Source organism: Mobula hypostoma, chromosome 17, assembly GCF_963921235.1.
Source record: "Mobula hypostoma chromosome 17, sMobHyp1.1, whole genome shotgun sequence".
Taxonomy (NCBI): domain Eukaryota; kingdom Metazoa; phylum Chordata; class Chondrichthyes; order Myliobatiformes; family Myliobatidae; genus Mobula; species Mobula hypostoma.
Window position 1 is genome coordinate 70,135,028 of NC_086113.1, and position 19,474 is coordinate 70,154,501.

The 19,474-nt window shown below is 45.4% G+C and overlaps 1 protein-coding gene across 1 annotated transcript in view; it reads right to left on the bottom strand.

The window, feature by feature from the left end:
* Positions 1–19,474, bottom strand: part of cdcp1b (CUB domain containing protein 1b) — a 97,178-nt gene that overhangs the window by 26,227 nt on the left and 51,477 nt on the right. The window contains exons 4-5 of the mRNA XM_063070106.1: positions 8,182–8,400; positions 6,690–7,064 (exon numbers count right to left, since the gene is read on the bottom strand). Coding sequence (XP_062926176.1) covers positions 6,690–7,064; positions 8,182–8,400 — 594 coding nt within the window. The remainder of the gene's footprint in view (positions 1–6,689; positions 7,065–8,181; positions 8,401–19,474) is intronic.

The window sequence follows — 19,474 nt, forward strand, 5'->3', positions numbered from 1 at the left end:
AATTGAAGGGATTGAAGGCAGATAAATCCCCAGGGCCAGATGGTCTGCATCCTAGAGTGCTTAAAGAAGTAGCCCAAGAAATAGTGGATGCATTAGTGATAATTTTTCAAAACTCGTTAGATTCTGGACTAGTTCCTCAGGATTGGAGGGTGGCTAATGTAACCCCACTTTTTAAAAAAGGAGGGAGAGAGAAACCGGGGAATTATAGACCGGTTAGCCTAACGTCGGTGATGGGGAAATTGCTGGAGTCAGTTATCAAGGATGTGATAACAGCACATTTGGAAAGCGGTGAAATCATCGGACAACGTCAGCATGGATTTGTGAAAGGAAAATCATGTCTGATGAATCTCATAGAATTTTTTGAGGATGTAACTAGTAGAGTGGATAGGGGAGAACCAGTGGATGTGGTATATTTGGATTTTCAAAAGGCTTTTGACAAGGTCCCACACAGGAGATTAGTGTGCAAACTTAAAGCACATGGTATTGGGGGTAAGGTATTGGTGTGGGTGGAGAATTGGTTAGCAGACAGGAAGCAAAGAGTGGGAATAAACGGGACCTTTTCAGAATGGCAGCGGTGACTAGTGGGGTACCGCAAGGCTCAGTGCTGGGACCCCAGTTGTTTACAATATATATTAATGACTTGGATGAGGGAATTAAATGCAGCATCTCCAGTTTGCGGATGACACGAAGCTGGGTGGCAGTGTTAGCAGTGAGGAGGATGCTAAGAGGATGCAGGGTGACTTGGCTAGGTTGGGTGAGTGGGCAAATTCATGGCAGATGCAATTTAATGTGGATAAATGTGAAGTTATCCACTTTGGTGGCAAAAATAGGAAAACAGATTATTATCTGAATAGTGGCCGATTAGGAAAAGGGGAGGTGCAACAAGACCTGGGTGTCATTATACACCAGTCATTGAAAGTGGGCATACAGGTACAGCAGGCGGTGAAAAAGGCGAATGGTATGCTGGCATTTATAGCGAGAGGATTCGAGTACAGGAGCAAGGAGGTACTACTGCAGTTGTACAAGGCCTTGGTGAGACCACACCTGGAGTATTGTGTGCAGTTTTGGTCCTCTAATCTGAGGAAAGACATCCTTGCCATAGAGGGAGTACAAAGAAGGTTCACCAGATTGATTCCTGGGATGGCAGGATTTTCATATGAAGAAAGACTGGATGAATTGGGCTTGTACTCGTTGGAATTTAGAAGATTGAGGGGGGACCTGATTGAAACGTATAAGATCTTAAAGGGATTGGACAGGCTAGATGCAGGAAGATTGTTCCCGATGTCACAGTTTGAGGATAGAGGGGAAGCCTTTTAGGACCGAGATTAGGAAAAACTTCTTCACACAGAGAGTGGTGAATCTGTGGAATTCTCTGCCACAGGAAACTGTTGAGGCCAGTTCATTGGCTATATTTAAGAGGGAGTTAGATATGGCCCTTGTGGTTACGGGGGTCAGGGGGTATGGAGGGAAGGCTGGGGCGGGGTTCTGAGTTGGATGATCAGCCATGATCATAATAAATGGCGGTGCAGGCTCGAAGGGCCGAATGGCCTACTCCTGCACCTATTTTCTATGTTTCTATGTTTCTATGACCCAGAACGGAATTAGCATCCTTATTTTCATGCTGTTGGGGAATCTTTAAACTAATTTTATAATGCGATGAGGGATGTTAACAGCCAAATGTAGAAGGAGGGGGAAAATGACCTGAAGTTAAGAGAAATCAATGTTCATGCCATCAGATTAGTGACTACCCTGATGGAATATGAGGTGTTGATCATCCAACCTGAGAGTGGTCTTTCCATGGACCATGGACCAACATGTCAGAATGGAAATGGGGATTGGAATTAAAATGGTTGGTCAATGGGAAATACTGCTTTTTGTGGATGGAGCGGAAGTGTTCAATAAAATAGTCCCCCATTCTACACCGGGTCTTACCAAAGAAGAGGAGGTCACATTGGGAGCACCAGATACAGTAGTAGAACCCAACAGATTTGCTGGTGAAATACTGCCTCACCTGGAAGGACTGTTTCAGGCACTGAATGGAGGTGAATTGGCACTTCTATTGCTTGCAGGGAGGGAGGTAGGTGATGAGCAACAGTTGGATAAATGAATCGTGGAAGGACTAATCAATGTGAAAAGTGGAGACTGGGGCGGTGGGGGGTGGGGAAGTAAAGATGTGGTTGGTGATGGGATACTGCTGAAGTTGGCTGCAGCTCATGGGGCAGTAGGTGACGACAAGAAAACTATCCCTGTTAAGGCAGCAGGAAGATGGGGTGACATGGGATGTCTGAAAATGGAGGAGATGGGGGTGAGGGCAGCATCGATGGTGGAGGAAGAGAAACAATGCTTTGAAGGAGGAGGACTTGACTGATGTCCTGGACAGGAAAGCCACCTCCTGGGAACAGACGCAGCAGAGCTGAAGGAACTAAGAAAAAAGGATGACATTTTTTACAGGAGACAGGGTGGGAACAGGTCTCGTCAAGATAGCTGTGGGAATTCGTAAGTTTATAAAAGATATTGGCTGACAGTTTGTCCCCAAAGATGCTGTCAGAAAGATTGAGAAAGGGGAGAGAGGTGTCAGAAATGGACCAAGTGAATTCAGGGGCAGGGTTGGAGGCAAAGTTGATGAAGTTAGTGAGCTCAGCGTGGGTGCTTGAAATAGCACTAATGCAGTCATCAATGCAGCACAGTAAGAGTTGGGGAGCATTACCAGTGAAAGTTTGGAACATGTAGCCAATAAAGAGGTAAGCATAGTTGGGGCTCATGTGGGTTTGGAGAGCACAGGAGGAGCTGACAGAGATATTCTTGAGTGTGAGGACTTGTTCCGCCAGATGGAGAAGGGTGGTGGAGTAGGGAAACTGGTTGGGTTTGTTGTCAAGAAAGAAGCGGAGATCTTTCAGACCTTCTTGATGGGGATAGAAGTGTATAGGGACTGGACATCCATGCTAAAAGTAAGGCTATCATGTCCAGGGAACTGAAAGTCATTGAGGACATGCAGAGCATGTGAGATGTTGCAGATGTAGGTGGGAAGGGAATAAACCACACAGGACAGAATTGAGCTGAGGTTTGCAGACACCGGTCAGTGGAGCAGAAGCTGGCGAAAACATTGGGCTTACCCAGACAGTCAGGTTTGATGATCTTGGGTAGGTGGTTAAGAACAACCAGTGTGGAGTAAGGGAACTATGAGGCTGATGACAGTGGATGGGAGACCACCAAAGTTAATGATGGATATGGCACAGGAGACAATAGCTTATCTGCAAGCGGAAACAGTGCTACACCTCTTCCCTCACCTCCATTAACCCATAAGACATAAGAGCAATATTAGGCCATTTGGCCCATCGAGTCTGCTTCGCCATTCAATCGAGGCTGATCCTTCCCCCCCCCTCAGCCCCACTATCTAGCCTTCTCCTTGTAAGCTTTGAAGCCGTATCCAATCAAGAATCTATCAATCTCTGCTTTAAAAACACCCAACCACCTGCTCTCCACAGCTGCCTGTGGTAAGAAATCCCACAAGTTCACCACACTCTGGCTATAGAAATTTCTCCGCATCACTCTATCCTGAAGCTGTGCCCTCTTGTCCTAGACACCCCCACCTTGGGAAATGCCCTTTGCACATCTACTCTGTCTAGGCCTTTCAACATTTGAAAGGTTTCAATGAGATTCCCCCTCATCCTTCTCAATTCCGGTGAGTACAGTCCCAGAGCCATTCCTCGTATGACAACTCATTCGGACCCCAAACAGTCGTTCCAGGTGAGTCACCTGCGAATCTGTTGGGGTCATATACTGTATCCAGTGTGCTGTTGCGGCCCCCTCTACATGGATAGGATTTCCTGGTGGCCAACCATTTTAATCCCATCCCTATTCTCATTCCTACATCTGTTGACAGCTCTCATGTTGGAGGAGCAAGTTCACATTCTGTCTTGGCATAAACATCCGTTACTCTAACTTCTGGTAATTTTTCCCCCTAACCCTTTCCTCCTTCCATTCCAAAACTGGCTCCCCTTTGAACTGTTCTCTTCTCCTCGCCTGCCTGTCACCTCCTTCCCGGTGCCCTTCCTCCTTGCCTTTCTCCCATGATCTACTCTCCGCTCTTATCAGATTCCTATCACTTCAGCAATTTACCTTTTCCGCCTGTCACCTCCCAGCTTCTCACTTCAACCCATCCTCTATCCATTTGGCTTCACCTACCACCTTCTTATCCTGGCTTTCCACTTACTTCTCGGTCCTGATGTTTATTCATTTCCATAGAAGCTGCCTGACCTGCAGAGTTCTGGCAGCATTTTGTATTTGTTGCTTCAAAGATTAGTTAGGAGAGTGGTAAAATATCACATGGAAATAGACTAATGAAAATCCAAGACGTTTCATAAATATATTAAGAATAGAAGGGAAAAAGTTGGGCTCATTGGTGACCCAAGTTATATTTGCCGTATGGAGGCACAAGAAGTGGGCAAGGTTTTAAATAGGAACTTCTATTTTCAGAAAGGAGAGGTAAGCTGCTGGTGGAGGTTTCAGAAGGGGACGAGGTGATGTTCTAGAGTCTTTAAAGGGAGGAGCTATTAGGCAGATCAAAATTGATGGAACTTTGGATAGTGAGGAAGCTGTCAAAGGATTCAGACCAGCTGGAAATGTAGGAGGAGAAAGAGCAGATTGAGTTTAATCTAGATAAATGTGAGATGTTGCACTTTGGGGGGCAAATAAAGTCATAGACCTGTACAACATAAGAAAAGACACTTTGTTCCATATGTGCCCATGCTGACAAAGACGTTTATTCAGGTTAATGTTGGTGCTTAAAACGTACTGCCAGATCGGGTGATCGAGGCAGATATGATAGCCACGTTTCAGTGGTTTTTATACAGGCACCTGAACATGCAAGGAATAGGGGAGGGAGCTGTGGACTTTGTATGAATGTTGTTGGCATTGGTTTAATTTGGCATCGTGGTCAGCACAGGCCAAAGGGTCCGTTTCTGTGCTCTACTGTACTATATTTTGTATCCATGTCTGTATAACGGAGGCTACGGCCCCAGAGCCCAGTGAGATATATCCCAGACTGCGTGAAGATGCAAGGGAGGAAAATGGACACAGCTGAGTAAAATTTTCCGATATTTATTGGCAACTGATTACTGATGTACTGCATGGACTTGGTCACCTGGAGTCAGAACAGGCCTGAGCATAGAAGCAGAGGGCAGTTGCTAATGGGACTTATTCTGGCTGGAGGTCTGTGACTAGTAGTGTGCTGCAGGGATATGCATATAAATGCCTTGGATGAAATCTGGATGGATGGCTAACTAGATTCCCAGATGATACAAAGATTGGTGGTGTTGTAGAGAGTGTAAAGATTCCAAAAATACAGCATGATCTAAATCAGTTTCAGATATGGGTGGACAAATGGCAGTTTAATCCGGGTAGGGTGGATGTTGCACTTGTAGAGATCAAGTGTAAAGGGGAATGTATATAGATAATGATAGAATCCTTAACAGTGTTGACCTACTGATGGATCTTGGGGTCCAAGTCCATAGCTCCCTGAACCTGGCTACACAAATTGACAGGGTGGTCAAGAAGTCATTTAACATGTTTGCTTTTATTAGTTGAGGAACTGGGTCCAAGACTAAGGAGATTATGTTGCAACTTTGTAAAATTTTAGTTAGGCTGCATCTGCAGCATTGCATTCAGTTCTGGTCACCCTATTACAGGAAGGATGTAGAGGCTTAAGTAATGGTACAGAAGAGGTTTATCTGGATACTGGCTGGAAAAGAGGGGATGTGCCAGAAGGAGACGTACCCCACAAGCAATTTATATTCAGCACGCTGCCACACACAGTCATGTAATAATGTCCAGGCTCACTGTTTTGTGGATTGACTAAAGGGTGAATGTTGCGGTAGGGTAATAGGGAGAACTTTTCCTATCCCCGTCAGTATTTCAGTTGAATGAGCGAGCTCCACTTCGGTTCAATGCCTCACCAACAATGTAGCAATCCTTTCAAGTCACACAACATGGAAACAGACACTTTGGCCCAAACTGTTCCAAGCAGATCAAGATGTCCAAATCCCAAACTAACCCCACTGGCTGTGTTTGATCGATACTCCGCTAAGTCCTTCCTGTCCAGGTGTCTTTTAAATGTTGTTCATAACACTGTTATCAGTTAATTTGGAAGGATGAAGGCGATCTAGATTTGGGGAAGTACGACTCCAGTTTGATTGGAACCATTCCTACACCTGGAACATAGTATGCAAGTATTAAGTCCCAGTGACAGATGGCTGAGACTCGGACACCAACCAAGAACATTCAAAGGAGTCACAGGATAATGGCATGTGAATTAAATAGAAATTTCCAGAAGTTAACCAGAAGCTTGCTGGGTAAGGATAGAAGCCCATGGTGTTATACATCACTATGTGCTAACTGAGAGTGCTTGGTGTTACCACAGCACAATTCTGGACATAGTTATATCACAGAATGCATATACAACTGCTAGCTGACCCAATGTACAATGGCAGGCATACAGGACAATATCCTTTAATTTGGCACTGAACAAGTGATACAATGTGCGTTAATTGACACCTATTGCTTAAAGAATAATTACTACTGAACAACATCTTTGACCCACACTGAATTCCTTGAAGCTGTAGTTTAGTCTCTATTTTTTTTACTGTTAATCAAAAGTCAACCATCCTTCTAGCACAAGCTTAGCGTACTACCTGTGACACGTGGAACGAAGGACAGGCTGATGTCTAGGTCGCTGGAGTTCCACCCATCCGATGTCAGAAGTTCCAGTGACACACTGTCAGTGGTCTGGATCAGTTCCATTGCTCCGCCAGGACAGAAGAGACCCACTGTGGACCTGGCCCCATTCTCACAGAACGTACTCATGTTGTAAGTCAAGTTGCCATCGCAGCTTCGGCCTGGAAGAAGTTGTTGGAGCTTCAGCCGTTTGGCAGCTAACTCGATCGCCATCTCAGGTGGAGCTTCAAGGACCCACTTGAATGTTTGTTGAGGCACTGGCAAGGTGGTAAGCTGAGCTGGCAGGATGAGATCGACATTCTTCACCGAGCACTTGTCCTGGTCTTTACAGGCTTCACATGAGAAAACAAGGGCAGACAGAGAGTCATGTTAACTGGGACAGGACGTTTGGAAGGAACTGGTACAATTTCTCCCCATCAATGTCACAGGGAGTAATCTGATGAGAAAGAACCCTGGCACCAAACGCAGCGTTCTCCACTGTCATTCTCACCCAGCCCGGGATGGACCAGGCACCTATGTCTATCCAAAATGAGTAACCACCTCTTCAAACACAGCACGTTCATCCTAAGACCCAGAAGCCTCCAGCAACGTCAACTGTGGCACTTCACAAGAATGACCTCAGTGATGGTCTTGTGGTCATAGGACGGCTGTACAAATCTGCCTGGTTCATTGATGTATTTAGGACAGGAACCTGCTGCCCAGACCTGGTAAGTAACTGATTCCTGACCACAAGAATATTAGTGACCCTTGGTTGCCCTCTGATATGATTGAAGAGGTTGTCTGTCAGTTGGGGATGGGTACGAAGTGCTGGCCTAGCCAACATGTCCTCAGTTGTGAGTGATGATACTAACTCCAGAGTGTACAGAGCCTAGCAACAGGCAGTTGTCTAAACTCTGCTGTCAGGGCATTACTGAGCGGAGACAAGTGGAGGGAATAGGAAACTGAGAATTTACTGTGTGATATGACACATTGCTGGTCCCTGGAGGCCACTACCTGAAAACGCACTCCAAGCAAATTAACTGAAGTGTACTTCATAAGGGATGGTAATTCAGCACTTCATGGAAAGAGTGGGGATTTATGATTAATCAGTCAGCTCCTTCAAAAAACTGGAACAGTTACCTCTCTGCTCTACAGATATAGGAAGGGTGTTGTTGGCATCTGTATAAGACTCTGTGAAACTCATCTATCCTGTTGGCAAGTCTGCCCTCACAGATGCTGCCTGACCAGCTGAGCTTTTCCAGGCTTTGTTTCAGATTTCCAGCATCTGCAGATTTTTGGCTTGCATTTTTACCTCTGCTGTACAACAGGGAGCTAGTTAAGGAGATCCACCCCGGCATTTCACTAAAGCTGCAATCATGTCATAATGATAAAGCAAAGGGAAATTGGCAACAGTACTCCAAACTACTCAGCATGCTCTAAATCAAGAGTGGTAGGAGGGAGTGTACTTACATATATTCCTGGTAGCTTCCACAGCAATGTCCTTTGCTCTGTTACACTGGAAGTTGAAGGAGATATTGAGGTGGTCACCAGGATTCAGTCGCAGCTCAGAGGCACAGTCAGATGCAACAGGAAACTTGCAGACGCAGAGCAAGCCATTGCTGTCTTCCAACAGCTGTTTAAATTTCACCGAAACACCATCTTCCTTCCTCAATTTAATTTCAAACCTCTCTGTAGATTTAAAAACAAAATCCGGATGTGTCGGAAGGAGTGCCAGAATCAATTAGCAAACGGACTTGTACTTTGGCAGGACTTTACACAACCTGTGATCTGCCAAGAGCTTTCCAATCATCCCAATGTGTTCCACAGAGGCTGGTGTTGGGTCCACCTCTTTTCACGTTGTATGCTAATAACACAGATGATGGGATTAATGGCTTTGTGGCCAAGTTTGTGGATGGTACAAAGATAGGTGGAAGGGCAAGTAGTGTTGAGAAAGCAGAGAGTATGCAGAAGGACTTGAATATTACTCATTTCCTGGAATAATTTACATATTACTATTTAACTATTTATGGTTTTATTACTATTTAATTATTTATGGTGCAACTGTAACGAAAACCAATTTCCCCCGGGATCAATTAAGTATGACTAATAAATTAGGAGAATGGACAAAGAAATGATAGATGGAACACAGTGCAGAGAGGTGTATGGCCATACACTTTGGTAGGAGGAATAAAGGCAAACACTATTTTCTAAATGGGGAGTGAATTCAGAAATCAGAGGTGCAAAAGGACTTGGGAGTCCTAATGTTGGTTAACTTGCTGGTGGCGTTGGTAGTAAGGAAAGTTAGTAAGCAATGTTAGGATTGATTTTGAGAGGACTAGAATATAAAAACAAGGATCCCATGCTGAGACTTTATGAGATATTGATCAGACTGCATTTGGAGCACTGTGAGCAGTTTCAGGCCCATATCTATGACAGGATGTGCTGGCATTGAAGAGAGTTCAGAAGAGGTTTATGAGGATGATCCCAGAAATGAAAGGGTTAATATATGAGGAGCATTTGATGACTCTGGGCTTATACTCACAGGGGTTTAAACGAATGGGAGGATGGGATCTCAGTGAATCCGACTGAATATTGGAAGTTTTAGACAGAGTGGAGAGGATGTTTTCAATAGTGTGAGAGTCTAGAACATCAGGGCACACCCTCAAAATAGAAAGACACCCCTTTAGAACAGAGATGAAGAGGAATTTCTTTAGCTAGAGGGTGGTGAATCTGTGGAATTCTTTGCCACAGGCAGGGAACAGGGTTGAGTAGGAAAATAAATCGGCTATGTTTGAATGGTGGAGCAGACTTGATGGCTAAATAGCCTAATTCTGCTCCTACGTTTTATGGTATTATGTTTTTATGATGTATCTGAAGTCACTAGTGAAGTGCATTTAAGACACCACAAACAACAGTAGAACAGATTGGGAGTTTCCCAGCTCAGTTACATTGAGAACACATTGATTTGTGCTGTGTTGCCTGCTCTGAGAAGCTCTAGCCTCCAGATAGTCAGTTCTTCACATGTCCCAGGCACTCAACCACAACAAAGGTATCTGTTTTCTGTCACACCCGAGAGCTTGTTGGATGAAGCCTAGCTGCAGTTCTCCCTGCATTTTAGAAGCATCCACAGTTTGAAGGAAACTTCATTAGCTATAAAGTGTTTTGAGATGTTCTGAAAGAAGCTGAGGGCAAGGGGGTGTGGAACAGGAATAAAAATTACAAGAGATTCTGCAGGTGCTGGAAACCTTCAGCACCCACTCAAAGTGCTGAGGGAACTCAGCAGGTCAGGCAGCATCCATGGAGGATTTACACTGAGATCTTTTTTCTTTTCGATTTCTTTCTTTCTGTCCTCTGTTTTACTGAGTGTTGAAGACAGCAAATAGAAGGAGGGAGTGATCCTCTGTAGTCCTTGTGGTAGAGGAAGCTCTAGGAATTAAATGCGTAATGATGAAAGAACAGTGACGCATTTCCCAGTTAGGGATGCTGTGAATAGGTGGGAAAGCTGAAGGTGATGATACTCCTATGTACCTCCTGCCATTTACACAGGTGACAGAGATAAGGAACTGCATTTGTGACAACTTAAACCATCGGACAGGTCAACATGCTGGAGGATTGAGAAGCAGTTAGAATGAGCTGCTTTAATGAAGTGAAGGAGTGTATTCAGTAAATTCTTTCACTCTACCAATACCAATGTATTATTTGTCTTAAAGGCTCATAATTAGTCTTGAAGATTTCCTGTCCAGTGGGTTCTTCCTGGAGGTTTGAACAAAGTCCATTGCAAAGCTCCTGGCATCCAGTATTATCACTGGCATTTGTCCAAATCTACACTGTAGGTGTAGTCATCGGTGACTAAAGTAGGTGAGGCATTTCTTCAGAAAAGGAAGAAAGATAATCTATTGTGTGATCTGATAAATTGTGGAAATAGCAGAGGATTCTTGTGAGCTTGTGATCACAGTGATCCCATTTTAGACCTCCAGCATGATCATGTGCATCAGGAGCAGTGGCTCATCCAACTCTAAACATGGCCCACTATTCAGTGAGATCCCCCGTGAGCGGCTTCTCCACCCTAACACCTTGCACGTCCTTACCTACCGACAATATGATTCTGCTTCTAATACTCAAACACTTATTCCCCTGAGTGAGAAAAACTTCTCCTCATCGTTGTCCAGTTAGTTCTATACCTCTAGTTCTGAGTTCTCCCATGAGAGAAAAAACTCCACAACCCACCCCATCCCCAGCGTTCCTCCTCAGAGCCTGTGAGCTCTTTCTCATCCTTCCAATCTCCATCAGGTGATGGTACAAGCCCAGTGCATCTATTCTGCTTTCAGTTTCACAAAACCTCTCTGAACTACTCCAACACATTCACATATTCCCCAACGATATTCCACAATATTTCAAACATTCACATCCTTCCAAGTGAGGAGACAAACATCGTCCACATTTCTCCAAGTCGGGACTCACCAATGTATTAATTTCCCAATCAATATACATAGAAACATAGAAACATAGAAAATAGGTGCAGGAGTAGGCCATTCGGCCCTTCGAGCCTGCACCGCCATTCAGTATGATCATGGCTGATCATCCAACTCAGAGCCCTGCCCCAGCCTTTCCTCCATACCCCCTGACCCCTGTAGCCACAAGGGCCATATCTAACTCCATCTTAAATATAGCCAATGAACTGGCCTCAACTGTTTCCTGTGGCAGAGAATTCCACAGATTCACCACTCTCTGTGTGAAGATATTTTTCCTAATCTTGGTCCTAAAAGGCTTCCCCTCTATCCTCAAACTGTGGCCCCTCGTTTTGGACTTCCCCAACATTGGGAACAATCTTCCTGCATCTAGCCTGTCCAATCCCTTTAGGATCTTATACGTTTCAATCAGATCCCCCCTCAATCTTCTAAATTCCAACGAGTACAAGCCCAGTTCATCCAGTCTTTCTTCATATGAAAGTCCTGCCATCCCAGGAATCAATCTGGTGAACCTTCTTTGTACTCCCTCTATGGCAAGGATGTCTTTCCTCAGATTAGGGGACCAAAACTGCACACAATACTCCAGGTGTGGTCTCACCAAGGCCTTGTACAACTGCAGTAGTACCTCCCTGTTCCTGTACTCGAATCCTCTCGCTATAAATGCCAGCATACCATTCGCCTTTTTCACCGCCTGCTGTACTTGCATGCCCACTTTCAATGACTGGTGTATAATGACACCCAGGTCTCGCTGCACCTCCCCTTTTCCTAATCGGCCACCATTCAGATAATAATCTGTTTTCCTATTTTTGCCACCAAAGTGGATAACTTCACATTTATCCACATTAAATTGCATCTGCCATGAATTTGCCAACTCACCCAACCTATCCAAGTCACCCTGCATCCTCTTAGCATCCTCCTCACAGCTAACACTGCCACCCAGCTTCGTGTCATCCGCAAACTTGGAGATGCTGCATTTAATTCCCTCATCCAAGTCATTAATATATATTGTAAACAACTGGGGTCCCAGCACTGAGCCTTGTGGTACCCCACTAGTCACCGCCTGCCATTCTGAAAAGGTCCCGTTTATTCCCACTCTTTGCTTCCTGTCTGCTAACCAATTCTCCACCCACACCAATACCTTACCCCCAATACCGTGTGCTTTAAGTTTGCACACTAATCTCCTGTGTGGGACCTTGTCAAAAGCCTTTTGAAAATCCAAATATACCACATCCACTGGTTCTCCCCTATCCACTCTACTAGTTACATCCTCAAAAAATTCTATGAGATTCGTCAGACATGATTTTCCTTTCACAAATCCATGCTGACTTTGTCTGATCATTTCACCGCTTTCCAAATGTGCTGTTATCACATCTTTGATAACTGACTCCAGCAGTTTCCCCACCACCGATGTTAGGCTAACCGGTCTATAATTCCCCGGTTTCTCTCTCCCTCCTTTTTTAAAAAGTGGAGTTACATTAGCCACCCTCCAATCCTCAGGAACTAGTCCAGAATCTAATGAGTTTTGAAAAATTATCACTAATGCATCCACTATTTCTTGGGCTACTTCCTTAAGCGCTCTAGGATGCAGACCATCTGGCCCTGGGGATTTATCTGCCTTCAATCCCTTCAATTTACCTAACACCACTTCCCTACTAACATGTATTTCGCTCAGTTCCTCCATCTCACTGGACCCTCTGTCCCTTACTATTTCTGGAAGATTATTTATGTCCTCCTTAGTGAAGACAGAATCAAAGTAATTATTCAATTGGTCTGCTATGTCCTTGCTCCCCATAATCAATTCACCTGTTTCTGTCTGTAGGGGACCTACATTTGTCTTTACCAGTCTTTTCCTTTTTACATATCTATAAAAGCTTTTACAGTCCATTTTTATGTTCCCTGCCAGTTTTCTCTCATAATCTTTTTTCCCCTTCCTAATTAAGCCCTTTGTCCTCCTCTGCTGAACTCTGAATTTCTCCCAGTCCTCAGGTGAGCCACTTTCTCTGGCTAATTTGTATGCTTCTTCTTTGGAATTGATACTATCCCTAATTTCCCTTGTCAGCCACGGGTGCACTACCTTCCTTGATTTATTCTTTTGCCAAACTGGGATGAACAATTGTTGTAGTTCATCCATGCAACCTTTAAATGCTTGCCATTGCATATCCACCGTCAATCCTTTAAGTGTCATTTGCCAGTCTATCTTAGCTAATTCACGTCTCATACCTTCAAAGTTACCCCTCTTTAAGTTGAGAACCTTTGTTTCTGAATTAACTATGTCACTCTCCATCTTAATGAAGAATTCCACCATATTATGGTCACTCTTACCCAAGGGACCTCTCACGACAAGATTGCTAATTAACCCTTCCTCATTGCTCAAAACCCAGTCTAGAATAGCCTGCTCTCTAGCTGGTTCCTCGACATGTTGGTTCAAAAAACCATTCCGCATACATTCCAAGAAATCCTCCTCCTCAGCACCTTTACCAATTTGGTTCACCCAGTCTACATGTAGATTGAAGTCACCCATTATAACTGCTGTTCCTTTATTGCACACATTTCTAATTTCCTGTTTAATACCATCTCCGACCTCACTACTACTGCTAGGTGGCCTGTACACAACTCCCACCAGCGTCTTCTGCCCCTTAGTGTTACGCAGCTCTACCCATATCGATTCCACATCTCCCCGGCTTATGTCCTTAATGTCACAATAACATTCTGTGAGCTTTCCCAATTAACTGCACGTTTGTCACTTGGACTTCCCACTCTCAGCATTCCAGAACTCTGTAATTCTGCCACACTTGATACTACAATTTTTACCCACATTTTACTCTGTTTGCCTGAACTCTGCCTGATCACAAATCTCCTTCAGTTCCCTCGACACCTCCTCAGCAGTTCACGCCCGGATCTTTTACCCACTGCCACCTTACACTCTTTTGCCAACCGACAGCACAACCTGGACAACATCCAAGCATGTGCTGATGTGACAAATTAGATTCACCTCACTATCTTATTTTCAAATTCCCCACTGTCAGCAAACTGGATGTCACTATTGATCAGAAACTCAAACGGACCATTTATGTAAACAACATGGCAATAGGGCTCAAGTATCCTGCAGCAAGTTACCACCATGTCAATAGGGTGGTTTGGTAGTTTAGCACAGGGGTCCCCAACCTTTTTTTGCACCGCGGACCGGTTTAATATTGACAATATTCTTGCGGACCGGCTGACCGGGGGGGGGGGGCGGGTAGGGTTGCCAACCTTCTCACTGTGTTTACCCTGAGAAAGACTACCATGACCATGAAGCCTTGCGCATGCATGCCGTACGCATGAGTGTACGTGCCCATTTTTTTCTACAAATCGGTTTTGGCGATTCTGTTCAGTCAAACTACACTGTACATACATTATTTCTACTTTATATAGGCTGTGTATTTATCATATCATTCCTGCTTTTACTATATGTTACTGTTATTTTAGGTTTTATGTGTGATTTGGTATGATTTGGTAGGTTATTTTTTGGGTCTGGGAACACTCAAAAATTTTTCCCATATAAATTAATGGTAATTGCTTCTTCACTTTACACCATTTCGGCATGAAAGGTTTCATAGGAACGCTCTACCTTAGCGGGGGAAATATGGGACAAAGGCAGTCCTGTATGGGACAAACCAATTTAGCCCAATATACAGGATGTCCCAGCAAATACGGGACAGTTGGTAACCCTAGTGGGGGGGTGTTAATCACGACCGGAATATAAGTGGTAAGTCAACTGTAAGTCACTTATAAGTGGCTAATACACTCAATTTTGTTTCTGAAAGGGTTTATCTAATGAATTTAATATTAAACGTATGGTGCATATTTCCCTCACATGAATATAGTGATAAGTCAATTATAAGTCACTTGTAAGTAAATAGCATCTTAACATTTTAAGTAATGTTTTGATATTAAACACACAGCACATATTTTCCCTGTATGAACATATAAAATCATTGCAACACACCAATGTCGCTGAATCGGTGGGAGCCCTGGGCTTGTTTCCCTGCAACAAGACGGTCCCATCGAGGGGTGACGGGAGACAGCGATACTCGAAGGGGGTTCCTTATGTCCAGTCTATTCCACAATTTAGTTTTCGTTGAATTCATTGCAGAAAACTCCGCTTCGCAGAGATATGTTGGAAATGGAAGCAACGTTTTCAGTGCTTTCGTGGCTATCTCAGGATATTCAGCCTTGACTTTGATCCAGAATGCCGGCAGAGATGTTATGTCAAACATACTTTTCAGCCCGCCATCATTTGCAAGCTGGAGGAGTTGATCTTCTTCCCACTGACATGGACAACGCGTGCGTAATGACCTCGTGTACATTCAAGTTCAACAGTGGGCATGAGAGGGAATGAGGAAAGGTGCAGCTGACTCATCATATCATCTCCTCACATGCTCTGCGGCCCGGTGGTTGGGGACCACTGGTGTAGCAGTTAGTGTAACACTATGACAGCTCCAGCAACCTGGGTTCAATCCCCCCACTCTCCATAAGGAGTTTCCACATTCTCCCCATGACCAAGTGTGTTTTCTCTGAGTGTTCCCATTTTCTCCCATAGTCCAGCGATGTACAAGTTATTATGGTCATTGTTCACACGGGCATCACTGGCTGGTGCAGTCTTGTTAAGATAGAAGGGCTTTTTACCATGCTGTATCTCTCAATAAATAAACAAACAAGTATGTCACTTTGCCCTTGGCTTCCAAACCTTTGCACCATTTATAAGGTGAGGTGGAGCGCTTTCCATTTGGTGAGATAAGTACAGCTCCAGAAACTTGCAACAAGCTCGACAACATCCAGGACACACCAGCTGCTGGACTGGGACCACGACACACCAGCTGCTGGGCTGGGACCACGACACACCAGCTGCTGGGCTGGGACCACGACACACCAGCTACTGGGCTGGGACCACGACACACCAGCTGCTGGGCTGGGACCAAGGCACACCAGCTGCTGGACTGGGACCACGACACACCAGCTGCTGGACTGGGACCAAGACACACCAGCTGCTGGACTGGGACCACGACACACCAGCTGCTGGACTGGGACCACGACACACCAGCTGCTGGACTGGGACCAAGACACACCAGCTGCTGGGCTGGGATCAAGACACACCAGCTGCTGGACTGGGACCACGACACACCAGCTGCTGGACTGGGACCACGACACACCAGCTGCTGGACTGGGACCAAGACACACCAGCTGCTGGACTGGGACCACGACACACCAGCTGCTGGACTGGGATCTATCTGGCCTTTAAATATTGATTCCCTCCAGCACTGTTGCAGAGTGACTGCAGTGTGGACCAGTTACAGAACAAGCTTCTCTTAGCAGCACCTCTCAGACCCACAAACTCTGTAACCAAAGGCAAGATGTGCCTGGAAAAAAACACCTCTCGCAGGTTACCCTCCAGGATTTAAAGTGGCCTGATCAGCCTGATCATAATGAGCAATTAACCTTTTTGGACAGTGGGAGGAACTGAGAGCACCTGGAGAAAGTCACATTCCTCGAGGAGGACAGACAATGTCCTTACAGAGGATACTGGGATTGAACTACTTGAGCATCATGGCTCAAAGGGCCGGAATAACATATTCTGTGCTGTATTTGTATCTCTAAATCAATCAATAAATAACTTCTCACAAGGTGAAGCCTAACATTATGTATGGGTAAGATGTTCACTCCCACATGAGCTCAAAACCTTTTATGCATGCTTTGAAAGGGAGAACAGAACTGGTTTCACGTGAAACCCTGCAGCATCTGGTGACCCTGTGATCTCTGTCTCGGAGGCTGACATCAGAATATTTTCTGAGAGGGGTGAACCCTTGCAAGGCTCCAGGCCCTGATGGTGTACCTGTTCGGCCACTGAAAACCTGTGCACAACAGACTGGTGGGGATCTGCCGCAGTCAGAGGTTCCCACCTGCCTCAGAAAGGGACAGTCATGCCAGTGCCCAAGACGAGCAGGGTGAGCTGCATCAATGACTGTCACCCAGCTGCACGCACATCTACTGTGATGAAGTGCTTTCAGAGGTTGATCATGATCAAAATCAGCTCCTGCCTCAGCATAGACCTGGGTCTGCTGCAGTTTGCCAATCGCCATGATAGGTCTGCAGCAGATACAATCTCAACGGCTCTCCACTCCGCCAAGGATCACCTGGACAACAGCAGTACCTACATCAGGATGCTGTTTGTTCATTACAGCTGAGTGTTCAACACCCTTAGCACGAATCAACAAGCTCGAAAACCTGGCCCTCTGCAACTGGATCCTCCACTTCCTCATCAGACCTCAGTGAAGTCATCAGCCAGCTCCCACAACAACCCATGAAGGAGGACACGAGTAAGGCTCCTAGTATCAAAGAGGTGCAGACGACTTGCAAGAAATTGAGGAACAACAAGGCCACCTGACCTGATGGAATTCCAGCAGAAATCCTCAAGGAAGGTAGCACAGAACATTTAAATCATATTCATGACCTGCTTGTCAAGATCTGGGACCAGAAGAAGATTCTAGCTGAACTCAAGGACGCCCTGATTGTCACACTCCTGAAAAAGGGTGACAAAGCTGACTGCAGGAATTATAGAGGCAATTCCCTCCTCTCTACAACAGGATAGGTACACACACAAATGTTATGTGACCGGCTTTCACCTCTGGCAGAAGATCTCCTGCCTGAGTCTCAGTGTGGCTTCTGTCCAGCCAGAGGAACATCTGACATCATTTTTACAGCATATCAATTGCAGGAGAAAGCCCAGGAATAAAATCTTCCATTTTATATGCCCTTCATAGACCTTACAAAAGCATTCGGCTCTGTAAATTGTCCTGCCCCTTGGCAAGTACTGTCCAAATTCTGGTGCCCAGAGAAGTACTACAAGATCCTGCAGCTCTTGCACAACGATATGAGTGAGCAGTCATCAGCAACAGCACCTTTCAAATTGAGACCGGTGCGGGGTCAAACAGGGGAGCATCACTGCCCCAACTCTGTTTGCTGTTTTCATTGTCACCATTCTTCAGCTCACAGACCAAGACCTCCCACAAGGAGAACAGAAGGGGGGGCTCTTTAACCTTAACAGGGTCATGGCAAAGAGCAAGGTGTCAACTGCTTCCATCATTGATCTCCAATATGCAGGCAAGAATGCCGTTGTACCTCTGAGAAGGAGGCAGTGCATGACAGATGCTTTTGCCAGAGCATACAAGCTCCTGGGACTTGGTCTAAACATCAAAAAACCAACGTCCTACAGCAACCTGCTCCAGATCATGCTCCTAACCCTCCAACCATCCAAGTTGACAACATCCCTCTGGGGAATACTGATCATTTCCCGAATCTGGGCAGCATACTTTCTTCAAGAGCCAACACTGACCTTGAAATAAATCACAGAACACGCTGTGGAGTGGAGCTTTTACCAGGCTGAGAAAGAGGATTTTTGAAGATTGGGATATCAAGGTCAACAATAAGCTTTTGATCTTCAAAGCGATAGTCCTCCCCTCCTTGCTATGTGGAGTGGAGTCATGGACATCATAAAGCAGGCACAGAAAATCCCCAGAACCAGACCATCAAAGATACGTCTGAAAGATTCTGAGAGGTCGCTGGAAGAACAAAAGCACTCACTCCAGCATCCTGGAGGAAGCGAACATTAACTCCAAAGCCACAGTCGCAACTCAGCACCAATCGTGATGGGACCATTTGTATGCCTGACTCCCGAGACCCAAAACAACTCCTGTTGGGTCAACTCTAGGATGCAAAGCGCAGGTTAGAGAATGTAGGTCAAGGATAATATAAAGACCTACCTGAGGAAGTGCCACATCAACATGAATGGATGGGATAATTACTACAGGTTAGGAAAAACTGAAGAAGGACCATCAGGGGACTGCACACTCAAAGAATACCTCGACTGTGCTATGAGCTAAGGCGGCATCACGGCAAGGATGAATGGAAAAGTCCCCATCAGAGATCTGCGTCCACCAGCAGCCCAGAGATCTCCATCCAACAACATCCCAGTGATGTACATCCACCAAAACCCCAATGATCTACATCCACCAGCACCTCAGTGATCTACATCCACCAAAACCCCAATGATCTACATCCACCAGCACCCCAATGATCTACATCCACCAGCACCCCAGTGATCTACATCCACCAACACCTCAGTGATCTACATCCACCAGCACCCCAATGATCTACATCCACCAGCACCCCAGTGATCTCCATCCACCAACACCTCAGTGATCTACGTCCACCAACATCCCAGTGATCTCCACCCATCAGCACCTCAATGATCTACA